The sequence below is a fragment of the Ambystoma mexicanum genome, chromosome 11, assembly GCF_040938575.1.
Source record: "Ambystoma mexicanum isolate Mex_15411 chromosome 11, UKY_AmexF1_1, whole genome shotgun sequence".
NCBI classification, from domain to species: Eukaryota; Metazoa; Chordata; class Amphibia; order Caudata; family Ambystomatidae; genus Ambystoma; species Ambystoma mexicanum.
The window spans coordinates 918,078,763-918,103,010 of record NC_090934.1 but is presented as its reverse complement, the minus strand read 5'-3'; the positions used below and the strand labels follow the sequence as shown (position 1 = coordinate 918,103,010).

At 45.6% G+C, this 24,248-nt stretch overlaps 1 protein-coding gene across 2 annotated transcripts in view; it reads left to right on the top strand.

Annotated features, from left to right (window-relative positions):
- AP2A2 (adaptor related protein complex 2 subunit alpha 2) overlaps positions 1-24,248 on the top strand; it is a 1,261,084-nt gene that overhangs the window by 1,221,298 nt on the left and 15,538 nt on the right. For both annotated transcript variants that reach the window (XM_069624009.1, XM_069624008.1), the window contains one exon: positions 22,192-22,326. In XM_069624009.1, coding sequence (XP_069480110.1) covers positions 22,192-22,326 — 135 coding nt within the window. The remainder of the gene's footprint in view (positions 1-22,191; positions 22,327-24,248) is intronic.

Below are 24,248 nucleotides of genomic sequence, written 5' to 3'. Positions count from 1 at the left end.
CTGTGATGGTAGGCCCTGTACCTTTTGGTTTTACATGACTGATTTATCAACCCTTTTTCCCGGATGAATTCCAGTTTTCTGCCTCCCCATGGTCAAGATTCTGTTATGTTCCGTTGTGAGGTCCTTGTGCTCTCAGGGTTAGGCTTTGTCCCCAAGAAACTGTGTCCCTGTGTGAGTCCCCCCAAATAGTGTGTTGCTACCTGACTGGTGGCATACGCTACCTTGGAGTGCGACTCTGTTAGAAATAATAAATAAAATGTACAACTAAACCTGGTTTCCTTTGGATAAAAGGGAATGGATGAAGCCATATAAGGTCAAGGCTTCTATCTTCCTTAGAAGGGTAGGCACAGTAGAACCCACTACCATATGTGGGCAGATACATGAATGATGTCTGGGGTTTCTGAGCAGAATCCACGTCATGAGAAAGTAGCTCAGGAAAGTTTGGATGTGGATCCACCAGTGATTAGGTGGCAAGTTGTTTTAATGGATGCAGCCTGGGAGGCATTCCGAAGTTTTAGAAGACCACCAAACCAAAGATGACTGTGCAAAAGCTTTCCTGCTGCGATGTGCCAAGAGAAACCTGACAGCCGAACTCTGCTGCTGTCGGTGAATACCAGTCTTGTTATGACCAAATGGAACTTAACGAATTGGTGCTCCATTCCTCTGAACCAGAAGGTCTACTTGAGTTGAAAAAGCCTCAACAGAACCCATACCTGCACAGATGGGTCTTGAAGAAACAGGAGCATAGGAAAATCCGGTTATGAAATGGGCCCAAGAAATCATTTTGATTACAAATCCTACGTGTCAATTTCCCACCTCAACTTTGACAACTGGAACATGCCTGACACTGTTCGGTACTGGAAACCTTTCACTGTGAACAGCACAGCTGCACCATATTGTAACTAGAATAGTTCAGCCTTCCTCTGGTTTAGCTACTTCCCTGGGCCTTGTGTCATTCTGCTTGCCTGCAGAACTTAGTTGTTGCTACGGAAATCATCCCAGAAGAATCAAACAATGGCTGACCCTGGAACATTTGACAAGCATTTGATGTTTCATTACAAGCAATATTTTTCAGCTACCACTAGCCTATCAGGGAATACTTAACTGGGCATTTGAACCTTATATCTAACATTGGGCCGGTATGTAACTTCGAGAGTGGTGAAAGATAGAAAAACAATTTTTCTTCGGTAGCCTGCTAATCTTACTTGATCGCTTGATCGTTCTACGGCTTTTTGCAATGCTCCTGACCTTCTGACCCCCCCCGCTCCTTTTAGTTTTGAGAGAGAGACAGAGAGACTGTGACAGTCATGTCTTTTTTCCACTTACGGTACCCGCAGAACACGGGGGACTCTCAACTGTCTGAATTGAGGCTGCAGTGCACTGTTGAATCCTTTAAATACTTAAGGGTAAACATATGTAGAGATACATGACTCTCTCACGAACGTAACAGTGGAAGGGTAGTGAATGGTTTAGTGGGAGCTACGGGATTTTGGAAGAAGCTCCGTCTGTGATGGGACGTGCAGCTTTGATTAAGATGGTGGCACTACCTTGTTTGCTGTACATGTATACGAATGTCCCGTATAATATACCCAGGAACTTTTTCCAATCCTTGAATGTTAAAATATGTGAATTTTTGTGGGGAAGTGGGAGAAATAGGATATCACTGTGCACTCTCTGAGCTACAAGGAAGGTAGTATTAAACTGCCTCACTTTGAGCTGCATTATTTGGTGGGGCAGTTACAGTTTGTATCTTAGTGACTGTCAGATGGAACCCACTTTGGATACAGACTTTCTGGCATCGACTATTTGGCCATTCACATTGAAAGACATTTTTTGAGTTGATATTGGTGACCTTGTGTGCTATCCTTCTCTTTTGAAACTAGGGAAGGCACTATGGTGCAGGGCCCTAATCTCTCAATTTGCCCTCAGTCTCATCCTTTCACTGTGAGTGGGGTCAGGGGGGAGGTTGCTCAAGCTATTAAACGGTACTGGGATCCTTTGGGAATTGCTGGCTTGGGGATTGGGGGGGGGCATATGTTTCGGGGTGGAACCCTATTAGAATTCCCTACGGGGTTGTTGAGGAATAAGGAGTGAGTCTTGGGCTGTTCCTGACATATGAGCTTGGTGAGTGGTGCTAAGGTTCAATGGCAGTGCCTGCCAGCTGAACCGGCTATGGATGCAACGTTGACATTAATGCATGATTTGACGGATGGAGGACGCAGTGTGTCCATATTCTATGGGATATTATAGGAAGGTGTATGTACAAGTGATCTCAGGGTAAAGGCTCAGTGGGCAGATAATCTCGGCACATATCTGGGGGAGGTGGAGTGGAGGTATGCGTTGATATGCATAAGGAAGTTATCAAGGAATGCAAGACATAAACTACTCCTGCTATTTGTTTTCCACAGAACTTATTTGACACTGGTTAAGATTTCAAGATTTTCGCAGTATGTGCCTACTTGCTGCCCTAGATGCCCTACTGACAGAGCTGCCCTGCTGCATATGTTTTGGGCCTGTCCGAAAATACTGCAATTTTAGTCCTCCATACGGGTGAAACTAGACTCAGTGGGGATAAATAGATTTGTATGGTCACCAAAAGTGTGCTCATTAGGCATGTACCCTCTCCCAAAGGACATTACCAAATTACTTGAGTTGGCCTGTATATTAGCGAAGCGCAGGATTGCTATGGCATGGAAGTCAGTACATGGACTGTAATTTAGGGCCTGGTGGGCTGACCTGAAACTTTGGTCTATGGCTGAGACCAAGGTGTGGTAATGGACTGCATGTGGTGGAAAACGGGAGTTAAATGATAATATACTGGTGTTGAATTCCCTTATATAATCACTGTTCTTTCCCTCCTTCAAAGCTTTGTGTTAATGTAACTGACGTCTTAAAATAAAGTATACTTGTGCAAGGGGGGGAATTGATGTGTACTGACATACTCTCAGACCTGAATTGCTCTGTAACGCAATTGATGTTTTTTCTCTGTTGGTTGAAGTAGGATTACATGCAGTGTACCAACTGTGAGCAAGTTATTTGTTTTATTGTATAATTTGTCTGGGATCCTAGTGATGTAAATATCCTGGAATGATGTAATTTCAGATGCGATATTGCTTTTTTCACCAAAAAGAACAAGCAGGATGGTGTGCGCTCCCTCCCACTTTGCTGTGAGGCGATGCAGCTGTGGTTCTGGCTTTTGGAGAATCAGGTCTCGGTCTTGGAAGTCCATCTGGGGGGACAGAGAACGGTTTGGCCGATGCTCTGTGCAGGCGGAGCACAGTCTCACAATGAGTAAGAGGTGTGTCAGGAAGTCCTGGAACAGGTCTTCTCTCTCGGGTTACCCCAGAGGTGGATCCTATTGCAGACCGTTCTGCTCAATAGAATTCCAAGCGAACTGCGTGCTAGGGGATGCGTTTGTGGTGGACATGACTTTTGCCCTCCACTACACCTTCTCTCCGATTCCTGTCATCCTGTGGGTTCTCAGAAGGTTGAGGAAGTTACGAGCAACCCTGATCTTGATCGCCCTTGAGTGTGCAAGGAGGACATGGTACTCCGACCTTTTGGACATGGCCATCTGCCCACCTCTCTGTTTGCTTTATCGTCCGGGTCTCCTAATCAAGTCGTACGTTTGGTTGCTCCACCCGAACCTGGAATCCCTCAACCTACATGCGTCACTCTTAAAAGGATGAGATATGATGACTGGGACCTCTCTGAGGAGGTACTTGAGATGCTGACTGCATGGAGGCTATCGACAAGATTACTGTATGCATGCAGGTGGCAAAGATTTGAGGCTTGGTGTAGGGGAACGCAAGATTGACCATATCTCTTGCCCCACCACTACAGTGATGGAGTTCCTTCTGTCACTGGCCTCTGCAGGCCTTCAGTTCACAAAAGTCAAAGGATACTTGACGGCTTTGTGTTCAAAAGGTCTCCGGATCCAGGGGCTTGCTTTACAATCCTGGTTATGTCCCAATTCCTGAAGGGCTTTGTGAATACGTTTCTGCGTACTCCCTTTGTCGTTCTAGACTGGGACCATAATTTGGTCCCCGCCTTTCTTATGGCAGCTCCGTTTGTGCCTTTACATGTATGTTCTTTGCATCTGCTCACCTTCAAGACCACGTTCTCAGTGGCCATCACATCGGCCAGACGGGTCAGCGAGCTGCAGGCCTTGTCTTGCACGCCACTTTTTCGGGAGAAAGTTTTCTTAAATGTGTGACGCGGATTTCTGGCCAAAGGGATGTCGGAATTCCACTTGTCACATGCCATTGACCTTCCTGTTTTTACCCGCCTTTGCACCTCTCTCTGTAGGGGGAACGGTTGCACAGCTAGACCAGAAGAAGGCATTGAGTTTTAATGCGGCCAGAACGGCGGAATTTAGGAAGGTGGACCCGTTGTTTGTGGCCTTCTCTGTGGCTAGGAAGGGCTTAGCTGTTTCAAAACAGACGCAGTGGATCACGCTTTGAATATCTGAATGCTACCACAGTGCAGAGAAAGAAATTCCTCTGGGCATCAGAGCCCACTCCACCAGAGGGGTGGCTACCTCAACGGTGCTGAAAAGGGGAGTACCTGTGAGGGACACTTCCCGGGCGACAAACCTGGTCCTCGCTGCATACTTTTACCAAATACCTGGATGTCGCCCGTGAGGCCGACACTCGATTTGGAAGAGAGCAGTTTTGCGGAATTTCCTGATGTAAGGGACTTTCATCCCGCCTCATTCACGAGTGCTATTTGGGGAGTCTGATGAGGAATCTGCGGGAGAACGGCAATCAATTGAAGGAGAAATGGCTACTGTAATTTTCTTTCTATGGGTTCTTCACCCGATATGGCTTGTCATTTGCTGGCTTTTCCTTCTACCTTGGTTACTTTACTCATTCATTTTGGGGGGGGGTGTGCATGCTCTGACAGGAAGTAGGAAAGGGGACTGCTTGTCCCCAATCCTCATTCCTCCAGGGGCTTGGTTGTGCTGCTGCTTGGCAGATTCTGGATGCTGGCTCCTTACTATTTGACATCCAGCCCCAATCCTAAATTATGGATTGAAGGAGATAAGCAGGACCCTTAAACCAAGTCAACCACTGGAGTGGAGAAGACCTGAAGAAAAAGGCAGCAATGAAGGGACACTGGAGGACTGCTACAGAAAGCAGCATTAGCTTAGCCAATGCCACTGTGTTGTAAACCTCTTCTTTACGCTTGACAGACAAGACTTCTGTTAAGTTCCTTCCTCCCTTTGACCGTTGGCACCTGCCTGTCTGCCAGCCAGCCAGCTATGCTGCTAGAGATCACCTGTTTTCGGTCCTCAGAGCATGCATCTTTGCATTTTCTCTGAAAGGCCCTGAGCGACCTGTGCTTCGTTGCATGAACTTTCTTCTGCCCCAACAGCTGAAACTCAGTGTGGGCACCCTCAGGGCTCTGCATGGGTGCTGGACATCTGGAGACAAGCCTGCTGGAAGTGCAACCGCTGCCCTGCTGGATGCCTCCTGACCCTGCACACATGGACAATGCAAGCCATGCATCCGCCACGTTATCATTGAGGAGCTCTTGGGCCTAGTGGGACTGAATCTGGGTGTCCCACAAACCATCCGAGTTGTCCAGAGAGTCAACTGGAAGTGATCTCCCTTGAACCTGCAACCTGAACGATGAACATGAGGGCGAGAAGACTTCCCCAATGATTTTCTATCATTGTTTCTCCCTTTTCTAGAGGTTCGGGGTCTGAATTTCCTTCCAGCTCTTCGACCACCCGTCTCCCAACTCAGTTTGTATTGGGCGCACAGTCTTGCTTCTCCTGGCGCTATCTGTGGCTGGCCCAGGGCAGTGGTGTTAGGTGAATACTTCTGTGGTCATCCTATTTGAAATCAGGGGTGGTAAATGCTTCTCTGAACTTAAATTGACTTGATACTTTTAAGTCCCTATGTTGTCTATTGTTTGTGCTCTGCATTAACTGCCTTCAGTGTTTTACCTAACCAAGCTGAATGGGCTCTTCTAGACTGCACACCCTGTCGCTAAGGAAGCTTTGTGGGATACCGAAAGAGACTCAGAGTCTGTATAGACTAGTGCTCGACATCTGCAGACTAGGTATGTTGCTGATTTCCTTATCTTAACAGCATTTATAGCGTGTAACGTATGCCCAAAGGCTTCTTGATGCTAATTTCGACAGGACAATAGACAAGAGGAAGAGTTAGAATAGGTATGTTTTGAGAGAGCGCCGGAATGACAAATAATCATCCACACCTCGAAGGGCACGATGGAGAGAGATATATAATGAGGCAGCGGCTACTAAAAGGGACCGATCGCCAATCCGCATCAGTTTAAATCGTGGGACCTCAACCAAACAAGCCTCAGCCGACTGCAAAGCCTGGCGAGGAACATAGAACCTGAACCTCGCCTGTAGATGTTTCCCGAGCCGTGCAGAGCCTGATGCACTAAGCAAAGTGCTTTATGCTGAATACGCTTTGCAACTGGAAGCCAGCTTTGGCTGCACAAAACTGGAGCAACATGGGCGCAACAGAGAGTGGAAGTAGCAGCTTGAGCCGCCAAATTCTACAGGATTTGTGTGTGTGTGATTTGTCTGATGTGTGTGTGTGTGCGCAACATCCTTCACCCTAATTTGGTGTATCCATTTTGTTACCTAAATATCAGCTTGGGATTTTAAAGTGTAGTATGTTACTCGTAATGGGGGACCCAACTCTGAAGTGTATGTATTGTGGGGAGTCAATAGAAGGACACAAACGCTTTGAGGACATGGTGCAAAATATTTTATTAACATCAAATTATAAGACCTAACTTTCCCTAACGCTATGGGTGGCCACTGCCTATTTTAATAAGTAAGGTGCTAGTCAGTCAGCAGTGAATGTCCAAAAGAAGCGAGTACACTGTCCAAATGTCCCCTAACTGACCCTACAACTAGGAAAACTAACTCTGGTACGGAGAATTACTCCCTTCTTCTTTCGGTACTTGTAGTACCAGTCTGGTTCTTTATTAATATATCATTTCAAGTAGTCTCTCGTGATTTCTTGGATCAGTCTTTTTAATTCTTCCAATGGATTCTTGAGTTTTCACCTTTTGAGGATCTTTTATAAGATCTGTATTCCTGGTTTTAGCTCTTAAGATTTCCTAGGAAGGTATTATTGCTCTGGTAGGCTTTCCCTCTTGGACAATTATCTTTCAGTTGGCTTTGGTCTACTTGAGTTGCATATAGTTCAATAGACTAATTCCTCAGGAAAAAAAGAAGCTCATAATATTCTTTCCTATTCTGTTGTTCTTGTACAGAATATCGATTTGCTTTCCCCTTTTCCCAAAGTACTGTTATCCACTGTTCTTTTCTCTTAATATTCAGGTTTTCAATTCTTCTCTCTAGTATCGCAACATTTTAAGTTTGTTTGTTTCAAGATGAACTGTTGTCTCATGACTTATTCTTAGACGAGTTGCTTGTTACGGTGTAATGATTCCCCAGGGGACTCCCGTTCAGCCCGTTACCTTCGGTTTTGAAGTAGAACGTCTTTGAGAGGTTTGTTCCTCTGAGGCCTTCTCTCTGGTCCTGGACCTCTGCCACGTTCTCTTCTTTGGCTTTTCCCTTCTTGCAGTGTCTCAGTACTCCGATTAGTGACCAGACACCCTACGGCTCTATACTTGTGTTGGTCTCAGCGATGGTTTGTGGACCAGCTGTCCACCGCAGAGCCTCCTTCATGGTCTCGCCACCACCATCCTCTGTGCTCCTCCCCTGCCGGCTTCTCGTGCTTCGGGTTCACCGTAGCACTGGCATTCTACTCTGCAGTATCTAGTGATTTTGAAGCTTGCAGGCTTCCTGAGTTGCGCTTTCTCTTAGTGTTAGACACAGGGCCTTAAGTGGCACTACAAAATGAGCCGGGGCTCATCAATTGGGTGTGGCCTAATGGTGGGGGTCCTGCTGGCTCATTAGGCCTCGCCCCCCTGACGAGCCTCGGCTCAATGGGCTCCTGGCACCCCTGCCATGCAGCCTTTTGCAGAGATCAGCACCCTCTCCGCTTGGGGGAGAGGGTACTGATCTCTGCATTTAATTTCTATAGGCTTGCCTGGCAGGGGCCAGTGCCTCGCCTATTCAGCCTTAATGGTGGAGCTGCCACTCGCCAGCTGGGGAGGGACGGCGTCACCATTGAGGCTGAAAGGGTGAGTCCACTGGAAGCAGAGTCCTTTTTTCTAAAGACTAAAACTCCCACAAATCCGCGGGAGTTTCAGTATTTACAAAGCAAGACCTCTGCTTCCAGCGGTCTCATTTTTCTCCATAATGGTGGCGCCGGCCCACAGGCATCTCTTGCTTAAAGGGTTGCCTCGTAGGTGCAGTGCCACCATTATGGCTGAAAGGCATTTTTTTCTGGAGCCTGAAGCACTCGCACACGAGCGAGAGCTTCAGGCTGTAGAAAAAAAAAGCCTTTTCGTGTAGTGGCCGGGCTTCCAGGGTAGATTAGTGGGTCCCGGCAGGGCCCCGCCTCAAAACCAAATTTCGGAGCCTGCCGAGGCACAGCCCCGGCAGGCCCTGGCCCACTTAAAGCCCTGGCTAGCCTGCGTGGTACCTTCCCGGGCCTGCGTATGCATTCCTCTCACTCTTCTCTCTCGGCTCATGCCGACTTCGTCCTCTAACGGTGTTACGCCGCTCAGGTTCTTCCCTTGCCTACATATGCATTCCTCGCTCCTTTCTCTCTACCCTCTCACTGGCTCGTTAAATGCACTGTATTTAACATACTCATCCCAGTGGATTGGATATTTTATTTTAAAGGGACATTTTCTTTTTCTGTAAAATAATGGCATCTATTAGGAGTTTCTTTAACCAAGTCTTGATATTTAAATGTTTCTGGTATTTAAGCGCATCCCATGTAGGACACAGTGTGCACTTCTTTAGGGAGTTCTCCTTGGGAACCAGAGTACTTGTCCCCTTAAGGGGGGGGTGGGATCTCTCGTGGTGAGGGCCCACTTCTCGACCCCTAGGGAGGGTGTTGTGTGGCGTGCTCACTTCGCTATCTTAACAGGAGGGGGGATGCCCCTTGCAGAGAGGACGAATTTCCTCAATTCGTCACAGTATTTATATTGATATTTTTATTTACATTTTCTGTTTGTGGGCCTTGTTACATACTATTTCTGCTTAACTGTACTACAAACATTGTCTCCCTCCTCCTTAGTACAGCCTTAATGCTTGGTCTAAGCTATGTAAGATTGTGGTTTAGCTCAACTGGGGTTGTGAATAATCTGCTAACACTAGGTTGGCTTTTTCAAGCCTTGCCACAGGTAGAGACTCTGAAAAACCCTCCAAATAGCTACGATCAGTACAGCTGCAGGCTAAGTGCTGACGAGAACATGAAATATTGTCAACACCATTTTTTCCCACCTTTTGCAATTATAAAACACAACGCTGTTATATTCGATTTCTCTTCATGCAACAAGAATATTACAACCAAAAAGCTGTTCTATCCATGGGTATTCCTCTTTCCCAATTGAATTTTTATTTTCTGCCCCTGTCTGTAAAGAGTAGTTCTAGGGAGGTGTATTAAGCATATTAATTTTCCGATTAACAATTTAAGCTGTGAACAAACAAAATAACAATCTATTTCTGATTACTTTTAAAAACAATATTTTTTACATATGTTAAATGCTCATAAGCACTTTGACAGTCCCATTTGATTCATCACTCTGCTCCTCCTCTCTACATTGATTTCACTGCTATCCAGCAACATTTGCAGCATATGTTCAGTATGTGCATGCAGTGTTTTATCACGATAAGAAGCACATTGAATTGGTCTGAAAATAGTATGCAACACTATCAGCGGATCCAAACATAAAAAGTTCCTTTCAAGTATACTTGCATTTTTCACAGTGACTTCATCATCAACTAAATGCATGACCATATAGCATCTCTCATCCTGTTTAGATCGTTCATCTGCTACGGACCGCTGTGGAGCCATTAGACTCTGCTCTTTCATTTATTTGGCCACAATATAACAATTTATCCATTTTCTTCTCCTTTTTAATTTTCATTGTGCTGTCTTCCATTCGCTGGATTAATCTATGGTGTGTTTTTCCTTGCTCTGTGAAATCGAGATGTTGAACAATAAGTCAAATTAGTTTTCTAATGTAACCTTGGTCAGCTAATTTGCATTACAATTAGATAATACATTTTTGGTGTTTCTTTAGTCATTTTGAAGCCATCGTTTAGTTGCATTATGATGCAGTTGCTGCTTTAGAATGACCTCGTATTTTTCCATTCATTGGAAGTTCAGTTAGAGAAGGTTTACAGCTTGAAGATGCCTGCACATAAGTACACTTGTTGGCTCCTGGACTCAACACTAAATAGTATTGTGCATTAGCACCTTGGAGCGTATCTCATGCGCAGAATGGAATTACCATAGTAAATGACCTCAGACCCAAAACACGGGGCATACTCAAAGAATATGGCAAAGTACTACTTTGTCAGCTCAAGGGCGTTTAAAGAGGACCCTGGGCTGTTATCACTCGATCCGACGTGCCGGCTCGGTGTTAAGGCCATTAGCACCCTGGGTTACCAAATCGGCAACCCGGGGTGCTTAAAAAAAAGTGTTTTCATTCCTACAAGGGGACGCGCGCAGCATCCCATTGTAGGAAGGAAAAACCTTTAACAATATGGCCGCCATGGAAAGAGAAGGCAGGGCTCCGTACGGAGCCCCTCTTCCCTTTCCATGGCAGCCATTCTGAACAGAGAGCAAGGTGTATATAGCAATAAAGTAAGTTTGGGGCTGGGAGTGCTTAAAAATATAAAAAAGGGGAGGTGAGTGGCGGAAGATAGCGGTGGGGGAACCGGCTGTCAGGTGCTTGGAATGTGGTCTTAGACCAGCTGTTCAAGCCCGCGTTGCTAGCCACCTGATTGGCTGGCTCACCCTGCATAATAAGTGTTAAAACATGACTGGCTGCCCCTTATCTAGTAGGCACGCCTTGAAATACGTATAATACTGATTATAAAAATAGTGGCGGATTGGCTTCTGCAACATTGTATAGCATGCTGCTACAAAGCCACTCATGATTGGTTGGCATACTCTCCCAACCTTGGACATTCGGCTCGCTAGCAGCACGTGAACAGAACAAAACCCAGGTGCAGAGAACAACGTCAGACCACTGCCCACATTGGCCAATTAGCCTACCATCTCTCATCAACTAGACCATGAGCCAAGATTTATCCTTTGTAGTTGACCTTGCTGGCTGTTGTCTTCTCTGGGATTAAGGGAGTTGGGTTACACCGCTATCTTCGTCTGAGGCTTAATGAATAGACCTTGTTTTTGAGAATTGCACTGCGTGCCAATAGACCATGAATTTGTCCATTTCGACCTGTTATTTACTGCTATTTGATTTCATTGTGCTGGGTGATATTACTCCTCTTGACACTTGGTTGCTCTGTCTTACTTTTACTTTCTGCACTCTTGATTGTCCAAATCTTGGCACTTGCAGATGTTTTCACTTCTGCCTAATCTAAGAGAAATGTGCCCTTCGTTCATAGCTTATCCTGGTTGACTCCCTTTGTACTTTGCAATTATGTCTTGCTGTGTCATCCTTAGTCTTAGTGAAACAGATATTTTTTGTATCTCGCAGAAAGCTGTTTTCTGCAGCGTTTCTGGTTTGTCTCTGAGGTAGTTTTGACACAATTCTACATCCATCTTTACATCATTGATATTTTATTTATATTGTGCTTGTACACAAGTGTTTCAGAGCATGACCAGACAAGGGAGGGTAAACAAGGGAGAACACAATGATTTTACTAGGCCCAGTGACATTGAAAACGCACAGGTGCATGGGAGACGGAGAGGGGCAAAGTGCATGGTAGAGGGGAGAAGTGGAAAGTGCGCAGCAAAGGAGAAAAACAGATACATAATAAATAAATAAAAGTCAAAAAACAGTGGTAGTGCAGCCAGCAAATGGCAAGTGCTGGGTTTAAGACAGCAGACAGGGTATGTCTGATCAGTGCAGGAAGAAAAGGGGGGGGGCTGTATAGGTACAGATACAGACCCCAGTGCAAGGGGTAGCCCGGAGTTATTGCAGGAGGCTGAGCAGGTACCAGTGCCCGCAAGACAGAGTACAGGTGCACAGTGCCAAGAAAGAACAGATCAGCAGGGGTTAGGGGGTGGCGAAGGCAGAAGCAAAGAGGAAGATCTTGAGGTGTTTACGGAACCCGGAGATGGTTCTCAAGTTTCAGAGTGGCTTGGAGGCTGTTCTAGAGGGAGGCCCCAGCTGAAGACCGAGATCTACCCCCAGCTCATTTCTCTGAAAAACGACTGACCCTGAGGGAGTTAGAGGAGCGAAGAGCTCGATACGGGAGGTATTTGCGGAGGGATAGCTGAATGTATTTTGGGCCCAGGCCACAGAAAGCCTTGTGGACAATGTAGAGGGTTTTGAATTTAATCTTTGCATCACTGGGAACCAATGGAGAGATTTCAGAGCTGGAGATATATGATCCCAGGGCTTGAGGCTAAGGAAAGGTTTTGATGCCCTGTTCTGGATTAGTTGCAGAGGGCGCAGAGTAGAGGCAGGTAGATTTAGAAAGAGGTTGTTACAATAGTCCAACCTAGAGAGAACCAGAGCTTGAGAGATGGTGAGCTCCTGAGGGAAGGAGAGGAAAGGCAGCGTACCAAGAGTGACTTTTTTGAGACATCAGAGATGTGGGCGTAGAAGGAAAGTGTGGAGTCAAAGATGACCCCAAGGTTCTTAGCCTCTACTGCAGTAAGCTTATATGTAACTCATCTACCTTGCGTTTCTATATATATACATTTGTTGAGCTTCATCTCACTTGTCTTCTCGGCATAGATGATTTCTACACCTCTTTATATTTGATTACTTTGTTACTTGGATTATACCTTCATTCTTAAATTGTTTCTATGCTGCATCATGTCTTCCCTTTATGACGTCACTTTACTCTCATCTGTTTGCACTTACAGCTCTTCTATGTCTAATGGTGTATGCCGACATCCTTCCACCACTTCAGTGCGGTGGTACATTCGATGTGGTTGTCTGAGTGCATAAGGTCTCTCGTACACTGGGTGTGATATTGGGACAATACCTGGTACCATGCACAGAGTCTTCCTGCTTTGCTTCCCGTGTGTCAGAGGTGAGGGGGCGGGCACTAGAGATGACGTCATTTGCTCCTCCAGAATATGCTATTCTGTATTCCCATGGTGCAGTACCACACAGTCTTACTTGGCAGACTGTAATAGCCCTTTTTCTTGCACCAAGTGCCGTTGCTGATTTGCTCAGTACTTGATTTCAGTGCCTCTCAAAACCTTGGGGTACGTCCCAACTCAGAGCAAAGCTATCAGTTTGTTGTACAAGACTCTTCACCTGGAACACTCCACTAAGCAGCAGTGCCGAACAGCACCCTTTCACCTTGGGTAGCACAACTTGCTGGCAGAAGCTTGCACAAGCCCACCTGACTTCTCTGCAGTGCACAGCCCTATTGGTCATTGATAGCACTTTGTCTGGACCTTTCCAGCAGACTACCATAGTTTTTTCTTTTAATTTTTTTAAGGTTATGCATTTTTACAAACCAACCCCATTGCTTGAACTGATGACCGTGTGTCTCCGGTACCTTCGGCAGTGCCTCTTGGAACAGGTTCTACAGTTGTGCAACAATGCTTTGTCAAGTAACTGAACATTTAATTGGTTAAACGGGACTGGAGGTGACCTTGTTGAGTCAACTCATCAGTGTGCCAGTGTAAAGCTCTTGGTATTTTAAACCATTCTTCTTGCAGTGCCTTAAATGCTCTTTGGGCGAATGGTACCATGTCTCGCTATTTCAGGCCAGTCTCGAACAGTATTTTAAAGGTTTTTTCTTCAAGACCCCATTTTGTCCTTTACTCTGCCCCCCGCAGACTGTGGGTTATGTGCAAGATGCGGCCACTGCTGGATCTGCAGCGCCCAGTAGAGTTCCTGCATGTTTATCCCTATAGAATTGTTTAACAGTCCATGCACACTGGCACCCCAAAACGAGGCGTACAATCTGACTAGTTCCTTAATCACTGCCTGCCTATCTCCTCTGCAACACAGATATGCCTCCACCCAGTTTGAGAATATATCAACTATTACCAAAACTAACTCAAACCCTGCTATCTTTGGCATCTGTATAAGATGAGACTGCACATTTATAAATGGAGCCCAGGGTGTTTGGATGTGCCCTTTGATATTCATTGGTGCTTTTACCTACATTTTGTCTCTGGCAAATTTGAATTGTTTGCAATGTATATCTGCCAATGTGGAAAAAAGTAGCATCTTAAGATTCATAACAAATGTTTGCCAGCACATCGAAAATAAGAAAGAGATTATCAGGGGGCCACCAATGATCCATTACTTGTGTGGCATGATTTGTCTGCATGGAGTGCGCAACCTGCTTTGCATCGAGCGTTCTTTTCAATGTCCAATGAATTTTCTTGTTTGGGAGAGTCTGTCAAGGGTAGTCTTAAGGGGAAACTGATGGCTGTGCTTGGTTGTGGGCAATTATTGTTACATTCAGGGGTTAGGCTTTATCAGCAAAGGCATTCCCCCAAGTGACATTGCCATTACGAGCCAGATAGGCTGCTCTTTTTACAGCCGTCAACTCTTTTGGGAACAAAAACGTAACATCAAAGCGGCTATAAGAGATCCTACATACATAGCATTTGTAATTGGATTCCCAACCGGTGTTAGAAACCCCGATCTCCCTCCTTAATAATCGTACTCCTGGACAACAGCAAAGGCCTAAGGGGAATCTGTGCACACTACGTTTTTTACTTTCTGTAATGGGCTATGCTATGGGCAATGTATTAAGTTCTGCAATTTTGCCAGAAAAAAGATCATGATTTTTTTTTCAAGGTTTTGTGTGAGGGGTGCTGTCAAAAGAATACATTCATGGGCTTCGCCATCTGCCGAGCCTGGCAGCAGTTAAGCTGCATTCAAACTGGGCATTGGATTAGTGTTCCATTTGTGGAATTCAACAGAAAAAGCCCATACGTGGTATGGCGAGAAGCAGATCAGTGTTGCATTTTTGTTTTTACTAACAAAGCTGTTACTGCATATGGTACGGCTGTGATAGGGGTGAACTGAATGACATTTTTAGATGATTGTACTGCTAGTTTGGCTGCAGCTGGATCTGGATCTGATGTTCTGCTGTAATGGGCAATTGAACAATGCGTGTCCCCACGTTCTTGTATCCATACTGTCTTTGCATAAGCCCCCCTTCTTATGACAATACAGAACCTTTTTTTTTATTATCTGGAAAACAAGCGCTAAGGCACTAGCAAGGTTTATGAATGCTTTCTCTGCCTCTGTGGTGCCCATTACAGGAGCTCAGGTGTGTGGTGGTGGTGCAGCATTGCATGTAGGGGATTTACATGCTAGTAAAACCCAGCATCCATTATAAACACTGTCCCATTGGGACGCAGAAAGATATCTGGGTAATACTCATGGGTGTGAGTAGTTTCAAAATTGCTTCTACATGAGAATTAGTCAAGCTTCTTGTGTCAGTTGAAATGTCATGGTCTAAACAGTGCATTTTGATTGTTCACAACTGTAATGCCCGTTGTGATGTTGTTTACCCCTTTTCAGCTAGGCAGGGCGAATTACCAAGGTTTCTTGTTTGAATGCTACATGTTAGGGGAATGGAATCGGGCCATCATCCTCATACTGGAGCATTTCCGACCCTCCCCGATACCTTTTGAAGAATCTGTGAAAAAAGCTTTGAGAACTGGGTACCCCTGTGGAAGGCTAGTCCATACGTCCCATAAACAAGCATCGGTAAAGGTAGATAAATATTGGCAGTCAGGATATATATATGAATGCAAAGAAATCTGTGCGTAAATTAACAGTAAAATTGGAAGGTTTGTGTGGAATGCAGGAAAGGATTGTTACTGGATTCAGCATCCGAACCTGTAGTACTGTAATTCAGAAACACTGCCAATAACCTATCATTCTCTTCATCACTGTTCTCCTTTTCTTCTCTTCTCAAACAAGCTAAGGTTAATAATTTACACGATCTCATCCAGTCTCCAAGCTCTTCTCCAAAACTCCTTCACTCCGCTATTAATAAGCTTCTTCAAGCTCCTCACCCGATCCCTCTGCTCTTATCCCTGATGGCTTTGCTAATTTCATTCTGTCAAAAATTGATAATAGTCGACGTTCATTGACACCTTCACCCCTTGGCCCCCACTTCTGCAGTCAATCCCACTTAGTCCACCACTGCTTCAGTTTCTCATCGCCCCCCCCTGTTCATTCGGCTTCATTTCAGAATCTGACATTGTCAATTCCATTTCTCACTAGCACCCCGTGACCGCTCCCTCTGATCTTTACCTGCTTTTTTCATCAATCCTATTCTTCCTGCTTTTGCCTCTGTTCTGTCTCCTATCTTCAAACCGTTTTGTCCTTTGGTTGCTTTCCCTCCTCTATCATATCTGCTACTGTTATCCCCCTTCTTGAAAAACATTTTTGGACCCTGCCGATCCTTTGAACGTCCGTCTTATTTCCCTTACCTTTCAAAACCTCTCTGACTTGCTTATTTACAACTGAGCTCTTATCTCAATCTATACAATCTCCTACCGTCTCACAAATCTGGTTTCCATTCCCTTTTTTCTACCGAAACCACCCTTCTCTCCATTTTTGATGATATTCTTCACACCGGCCACTGTAAATTGTCTTCTATTATTATCCTACTTGAACTCACTGCAGTCTTTGACACAGTGGATCACTCAAGACTTCTTTCTACACTCATCCCTTCAGTTTTCTGACGCTGCTCCTCTTTGCTTCTCCTATCTGTCTGATAGTTCTTTTAAAAATACTTGAAATGGGTCCTTTTCCCAGTCTTCCTCTTTCTTATGGTGTTCCCCAAGGCTCAGTACTTGGCCCTTTTCTCACTATATACCTCCACCTAGCATCACTTATTCTTGACTTTGGCTTTTAGTTACACCTGTACGCCTATGACACCCAAATCTGTACTTATTTCTCTTCCTTTGATGAGACTATTCATCTACGTACCCCCTCTTGCCTCACCGCAGTGAAATCCTGGATGGTCCCTTGGTTCTTCTGCTTTTACTTTAACCCCCCCGAAAAACCTGAAATAATATTCTTCCCCTTCTCTCCCTCTATTCCTTATCTTATAACTATTTTGTGTCCTCTTTAAGCTTCCCTTGGCTATTAAGCATGTCATTCTGGCTTCCCTTTGACGCTTCCTTTTCATTCTTTCCCCAGATAGCCTCTCCTGCCCAATCCTGCTGGTTCCACTTTTTTAATATTAAGAAGATTCACCATCTTCTAACATTTTCTTCTACTAAACTTCTCCTGCAAACTATTGTTCTTTTTCAGCTTAACTACTGTTGTTTGTTATATATTGGTCACCCTAAATAAGCCATCATCCCTCTGCATTCAATCCTCCATTCTTCTATCAGAATTCTGTTTAACCTTTCCTCGTCTTCCCGCTTATTTGATTTGTCTTCACTGGCTTCTAATTCACCTCCGGTTTGAGTTTAATTTTTTTTGTCTAGTCTTTAAGAGCATTTACGCTCTGGCCCCACTATATCTTTGTTCCCTGATATCTCTGTATCACCCCGTCCATGAGCTTAAGTCTTCCTCTGTTTCTTCTCTCTTTTCCTTGCCCTCCTGGTGCTGCTTCCCACTTTGGGAGTTTTCTTTCCAACTCCTTGGCCATTTCCCCCCCACAATCTTGGTTAAAAGAGCTATATAAGCTTCGTTAAATAAATAACAGGGAATATAGGTAACACTACGGAAATTACAGGTAGAAAATCCTCCACACAACCACGTGTTCCTACTTGGCTTCTTAACTTGTAAAATGTGTAAATTGCATGGATTAACAGTCAGAAAAGTGATGTCCTGCTGCAACAAAGATTCTCCAGCAACTGTAATCCGATTTCAAAGAATGCTGGCGTTTTTGTGGAAATGGCTTCATTGGATTAATATATATTTTTGGACATGTTCTGCTTTTTTGATCAACCCCAGTACATTTGCTTGTTTATGATCACAATTTATCAGGTACCTTATACAATAGTCTAACTATATCTGGATCTTCTTTCCCTTTGTGCACACTTGCTTTTTGGAAAGATTATGTTTTTCTGCTTTCTCTACATAGATTACATGTTTTGCTATCGTCTGTTACCAGTTCTGACTTTTGGAGACAAGTGAAGCCTTTTTACTTCACCGACCTTGCTAAGCACATCTCGGGAACATGGCTCAGCGGCAACGTGCTTGCCTTGGAAGCAAGATGACACGGAGCAACACAGGTTCGATACCCAGGTCCGTGCTTAGAAACCTCTGGGTATTAAGCACGTTATAAATAACCTATCATTTGGAGGCACTAATCGATGCCCATCAGTGCAGAAGAACTTTGTGGACTAAGATAGAAAGGCCATCCTATTCTGGTGAACATGGAAAGAACCTAATATCGAGCCTCATCTTTATACAGTTCTACACGTTTAAAGTCCTTCCCTTGCTGAATAGAGATGGGGCCGCAGTTTCCTTAGTCACAGGTTCCATAGAGCTCTTTGCAGGAGGTTAGCGTCGCAGGTTCAATAGAGCGATTTGCTGGAGCCTTTAAGGTAGTCTGAACAAGTGTTGACAAAACCAACACGCAGTTTGTAAGTATTACAAGTTGAAGATCAATAGAAGTAAAGCTTCTCGGAGACCCTTCCCAATCCACCCACCTTAGGTTGAGCCCAGATGACTAGAACTGATCATGGTCAGGCAAGGGAGTTGTAGGGCAAGGACTTTATGGCCTTTAAACCCTTTGGGGTTGGGGCCAGGGTATTTACTCACATGCTGTACTCGGATTCACTCATTGACCAATAGAGGCTCCTGAAATCACTGTGTCTTTGTGCTCTGTTTGAGGGGTTGCTGGTGCAGAGGTCACTTTCAGCGTTGGAATTTTGGTCCGGCTAGTCTGTGTTTCCGCGCTCGGATGAGACGGTTCCAGGCACTGGATAGCTGGACACCTTGGCATGATGAAGAAAGGATCACCACGTTGTCGATCACCTCAGAGGACCTCAGGACATGATGCAGGCGGGAACCAGCGATGACCACTGCAAACAAATGAGCCACAGTTGATTCTTGTGGCAGAAACAACAAAAAACTTGTCCTGTGAGGCCCCTCTTCATATAGAAGAGCTGAAATTGCAGGGTGGAGCATCTTGTTTCACAAGTTAAGGGCTTGCCGAGTCCCAAGTCCAAACTCTGGACAGCACCCGATGAGGCAATTTAGCCTACGAGGAAGCCGGTCTGCCCACAGGATGGTTCAGGACACCTCCGAAGGCTTCAAGAGACCAAATCCTCAAGTGAGGTCAAGACTGGTTGTTCGTGCTGGTCCAGGGGTCGAAGCACTGATGAAGGCCTACTTGAGATGAGCAGAAGAGCAGGGACAATGCTGGATGCCTTGGATGGATACAATGACAAGTTTCGTGTCTTCAGCAAGATGCTCATCTTCCTAGGGATCTTGGCTCCAACAGCGATCTGAGAAATGGTTGCAAAAGTCCTTTTATCGAGGGTCAAGCTAGTAAGGATCTGTACCTTTCAAAATGGCTGTGGCTGTCGTCTCATTTACAGCCTCCTGCTAACACATCTGTCAGCAACAGAGACACTGTGGCCAGATGTGGACTTAGGCCAGACAGTCCAAGTCCCCACATCTAGCCACAAACAGACCTGCGCTTTCCCTGGCAAAGGGCTTACCATGTATGGCAAACCCATCCCAGAGAGGGCAGGAAGAAGGCCACAATACAAGATGGCCAAAGGACAGGAGAAATTCTTGTGGCAGTGATTTTAGAAATGGCATGAATGGTGAAATGCAAAGTGCATGTGAAAATAAAAAGAAACTCTTTCAAACTCTTCCACATCTCGCATGTAGCCACAAAGTTACCATAAACCGTCATAGGGACACAAGGTATTCCTACCGCACTTCACAGTAAGATGAAGTGTGCAGTGTTAAATAAACAGGGAATTTCCCAATGGCAGACCGCCCCCTGTACAGATAGCCATAGTGACTGGTCAGTGCCCTCAAAACAGATGATCTTAGCAAGGCAAGTGCAGTAAAAAAGCTTCACTTGCCGCCAAATATCAGGTCCAGTTTAAAGCATCAGCAAAAGGTTGGTGTGGGGGGGTTCCATAGATGTCTTTGGAGGGAAAGCAGCAAAACGAAAATCTTTCCTAATCCCATGTTACACTGTCTCTGCCTTCAGCAGATTGCTCCATCATACGTCATGAGTTGCAGCCTGGACACTGAAACCCACATGACACTCATTCCAGTTCGCAGGCAAGCGCAAACCTCACCTTCATCTATGATGTGCCGAGTGGTCGAAGTGAGCGGGAGCGGTGCTCCTCTACTTCTTTTAATTAAGTTTTACTGTTCTTATACTTTTATTTTAAAAAGAAACCATTCCGGAATGGTTTCGTTTTAAAATAAATGTGTAGGAATAAGTTGAAACTTGCACTTTCATTGCACTGCACTGAACGTTCCCCTAAAGAAGAGTCACATGTGTTTTGGGGTTTGTATTGTGCGTGGGAGGGGGCGTGGCAATGGGGTTTTTGGGGAGCGGTGCAGGCCAGCAGGGAACATAGTTCCACTACTTCTTTTCGTACACTTCGACCACTCGACGTGCCGCTTAGTTGACGTCACTCGTGTGCTGCTCTCCTGAGCCGGATACCAACATCATAGCTGCACAGCGCTCTGTTTGGGTTTCCAATTCTTGTCAACTAATCATGGCATCTCACAGTCTGGTTGCATCATATTAGTAATCATGTTAAAGGTATCTATATAGCGTACCGTCACCAACGGAGTTGGTCTCCAGGTGGCTGTGATTTGGTTCTACTTAGTGCAGCTGAATGCTCAGTGCTCATGGGAGAGCATAACATATTACGGCACTGACGGTCACCTGACCTCTATACTAATACATGCCAGATACCTACAACCACTATTTAAGCATGTTCTTGCTTGATACGTAACAATATTATACACCCAGTTGCCTATAAGGATTAACACACTTACATGAATATTTGAATATTTCTTCCCCTGAATGTTTTCCATTTTCTGCCAAACCGCCCAGTCATGCCCACACATAGAGAGATCTGCAGAAGGTAACAGGCCCAATCTCAACAGACCAATCCATGGAAAAACACCCCACGCACAGTTCATGCACTCAGGAAAGCCCAGACAGGTAGCACATTAAATCAAAGCATCACCCTAACAATTGCTCACCCACATAACTTGGGTCACCCATTAGATCACCACTTTCTCAATTTATAATAACAGCTGTGCACCAATTTAGCAGCCAACTGCACAACAGGCCAAAACCCAACTGCCCTGACCAATCCCTGCCGAGGAACTAGGAACACACTGGGTTCATCAAACCCCTGCCTCAAACCTGTAGTGGAAGTCAACCACCATGCTTGGAGAGGAGGCGGTGCTGGCTGACGGACCGCCACCAAGAACGGTGGAAGGCACCACCGAGCGGCAACAAAAAACGCACCGTCAAACTAACCGATGTACTAACTAATTCCCCCTTCCTGTTCCTCCAACGTAACCAATGCCACTATACATAACTATGAGCTAGCCACATTACACTTAACACACACCCAGAGCTAATCTAATCCTCTCACTCGACCAACTCTGAGACTCTGGAAGTAACCTTAATAGAAGACACCCTTGCACATAGTCCACAAATTCACTGACACTACACATATGAACACCAGCACAATACAATAAAACACTGTAGTCCTCTGTGACTCTGGACCCCCTTATGGGTACAACTAACCAGTGTGCACAACTACAACCTCACTTTAACGTCATGTGACCCACACATCAAACACAAACCGCGCACTTCCGACGCACTGAGTCTTCTCCATACGGTTACAAGGGTGGCCTCTCAAATCAACTCCAAGACGGCACACATATCGCGAGTTCCTCCTGGTACTGAACCTATCCTGTCATCCTATGCTCACTACATACCCCGTCCTCTTCTCTTGCAGAGCCGCGTGAGCACCTGGAGACTGCCCTTTGGTGGTAGCAGTGCACAGTATAAATCAACATAATGTAACAATCAGCATTGATTAACTGAGTGCATGTTGCACAAAAGTATTCTGCTCGTTATTTTAGATAATTTCCTCTTTTGCTTTTCAATGAAATGCAAAAGGTGTAAGCATTGCATATATGTGGCTACCATGAACAACCATTGTACTTTTTCTCCAACAGATAATAGGCTTTGGCTCTGCTCTGCTGGAGGAGGTAGACCCCAATCCGTCCAACTTTGTGGGAGCAGGAATCATACACACGAAAACCAGCCAAGTTGGATGCTTGCTCCGTCTTGAGCCCAACACACAGGCACAGGTATGTGATTGCATCATAGAACAATGAACAATCAGAATTTCAGTGTAAATCACAGAGAAGTTATCAGTCAGGTACTTTGCATTGAAGTTCTTATTGTTCATATATTTTATTGAAGGTTTTTGGAATTGTTGTCTTTATCAGTAAGCATCTGTTGCAATGTTGCCTAAAGTGACACTTGGCACACAATGCTGTTATATGTTGACTTAGAATTGGGTGTCTTTGTCTACATTTTTAGTTTGAATCATGCATGCCAAAATTATCCATTACATTCGAGAGTCGCTGTTCTAGTCCTGCTTCTAACTTTGCATTCAGGGACCTTTAATTCTGGATTTCCCATTATAAATCCAGGCCTACAAGTCCCAGAATGCATAGTTAATACCAGGACTTAAGTAGCATCTCCCAAATGGAATGGATAATGTTGGAATATATGGAGAATTAGCAAATCTGCTACATTTATATTCTGTGTTTAATTTTGGAGCAGCTGGTGAGTTGGCAACTAAAAATGCATACAATTGATGGGTAAACCCGTGCCTGATAATTAAGAAGCACAAAACCTGTCTGAATGCATGCAAAATATGTCGTACCTAGCCACGATCGCCAGTGCGTTGCCCGCTTTGATGGTCAACACCACGTAGTAGACGACCCTTCTCCCCATGGCGTCAAACTTCTTCCCCTCGCTGTTGGGAGGGACAGAGGATGATGAGGAATTAGACAACCTCTTTCTCGCAGCCGCCGACACCACCCAGTCAGGTGACAGTTGCGACCGTAGGCACTTGGGTGTGGACTCCGGCACTGTGTACTTTTTCTCCACCCTATCCCTCTTGGCCGGGCACATGGCTCTGTTCTTCAACAGGGCCAGGCTTTCCCCCCAAACGTCTTTCAGGAGAGGCACCGCCATCATGGTTTTCCTTTTGGCTTTGCGCCTCTGGTAAAGGACACCTTCCTTTTTGGTCTCTTCGGGCGTTGGCTGGAAGAGCTTGGACGATCTGGCGACCATGGCATGAAACAACCCCTTCTCTTCCAGTGGGGATGCCCTCGGCTGGGGCGATCCACCCGCTGTGACGATGTCATCGTCCGTCGTCACCGTGTCCATCACTGTGTCTGGGTCCCTCATGGGGGAAGGCATGTGGCGCGTGTTTGGAAGTTGATGCAGCAGAGTTGGGTGGTGCTTCCACTTTTTCACCGTAGGCTCATCCGTGACTACCCGGACCGGAGCCGGGGTCAGAGGCATCATTTTTTGAATTTCCGACACCAACATCTGCAGGTTTGAAAGGATGTCCAGTGATGCATCTCTCGGCCGAGTTGGAGAGGTAGGCCTACTAGGCCCTGCGTCGTCCTTTGCATTTATGCCGTCGTCGCTGCCGCTGTTTCCGCAGTCGTCCCCCACATCCTCAAGGATCGTGTGAGTGGACGCCTGGTCTTCCTTGTCTGAAGAAGAAACATCTGGGCCTTGTAGAACGGCCTTCCCTGAGGTCTCCTCGCCCGCCACCCTTTTTGCATTCTTAGGGGTCAGATTCGGGTGTAGTGATGGCATCCTCTTTTCCGGTGTCCTGTATACCACCATGGCCCATGCTTCCCGCCTCAGGGGTAGTTAGACTCTGGGTGCAGTCAGGGCTATCTTCACAGGGTCAGCTGTGACTGTTCGTGCTGTCGAACCACGTCTCTCCCCTGTACCTCCACACTCTCCTCACCTGAACTTCCCGAGTTGTCCGTGTCTTGTAGGTTCCGCCGACTCAGGTAGTCTCTTTCCTTTTTTAGGGGCACTTGCCTGTCACGGAAAGAAGCCACAGTGATCGCTGAATGGACAGCAGTTCTGGGACTCCTTTTCCGGAACCAAGCCGAAAAAAGGGAAAAACCCACACGGAGAAAAAAACCCTTGAGGATGCAGAGTGACTGTTGCAGTCTGGAAGATCCACGCAGGC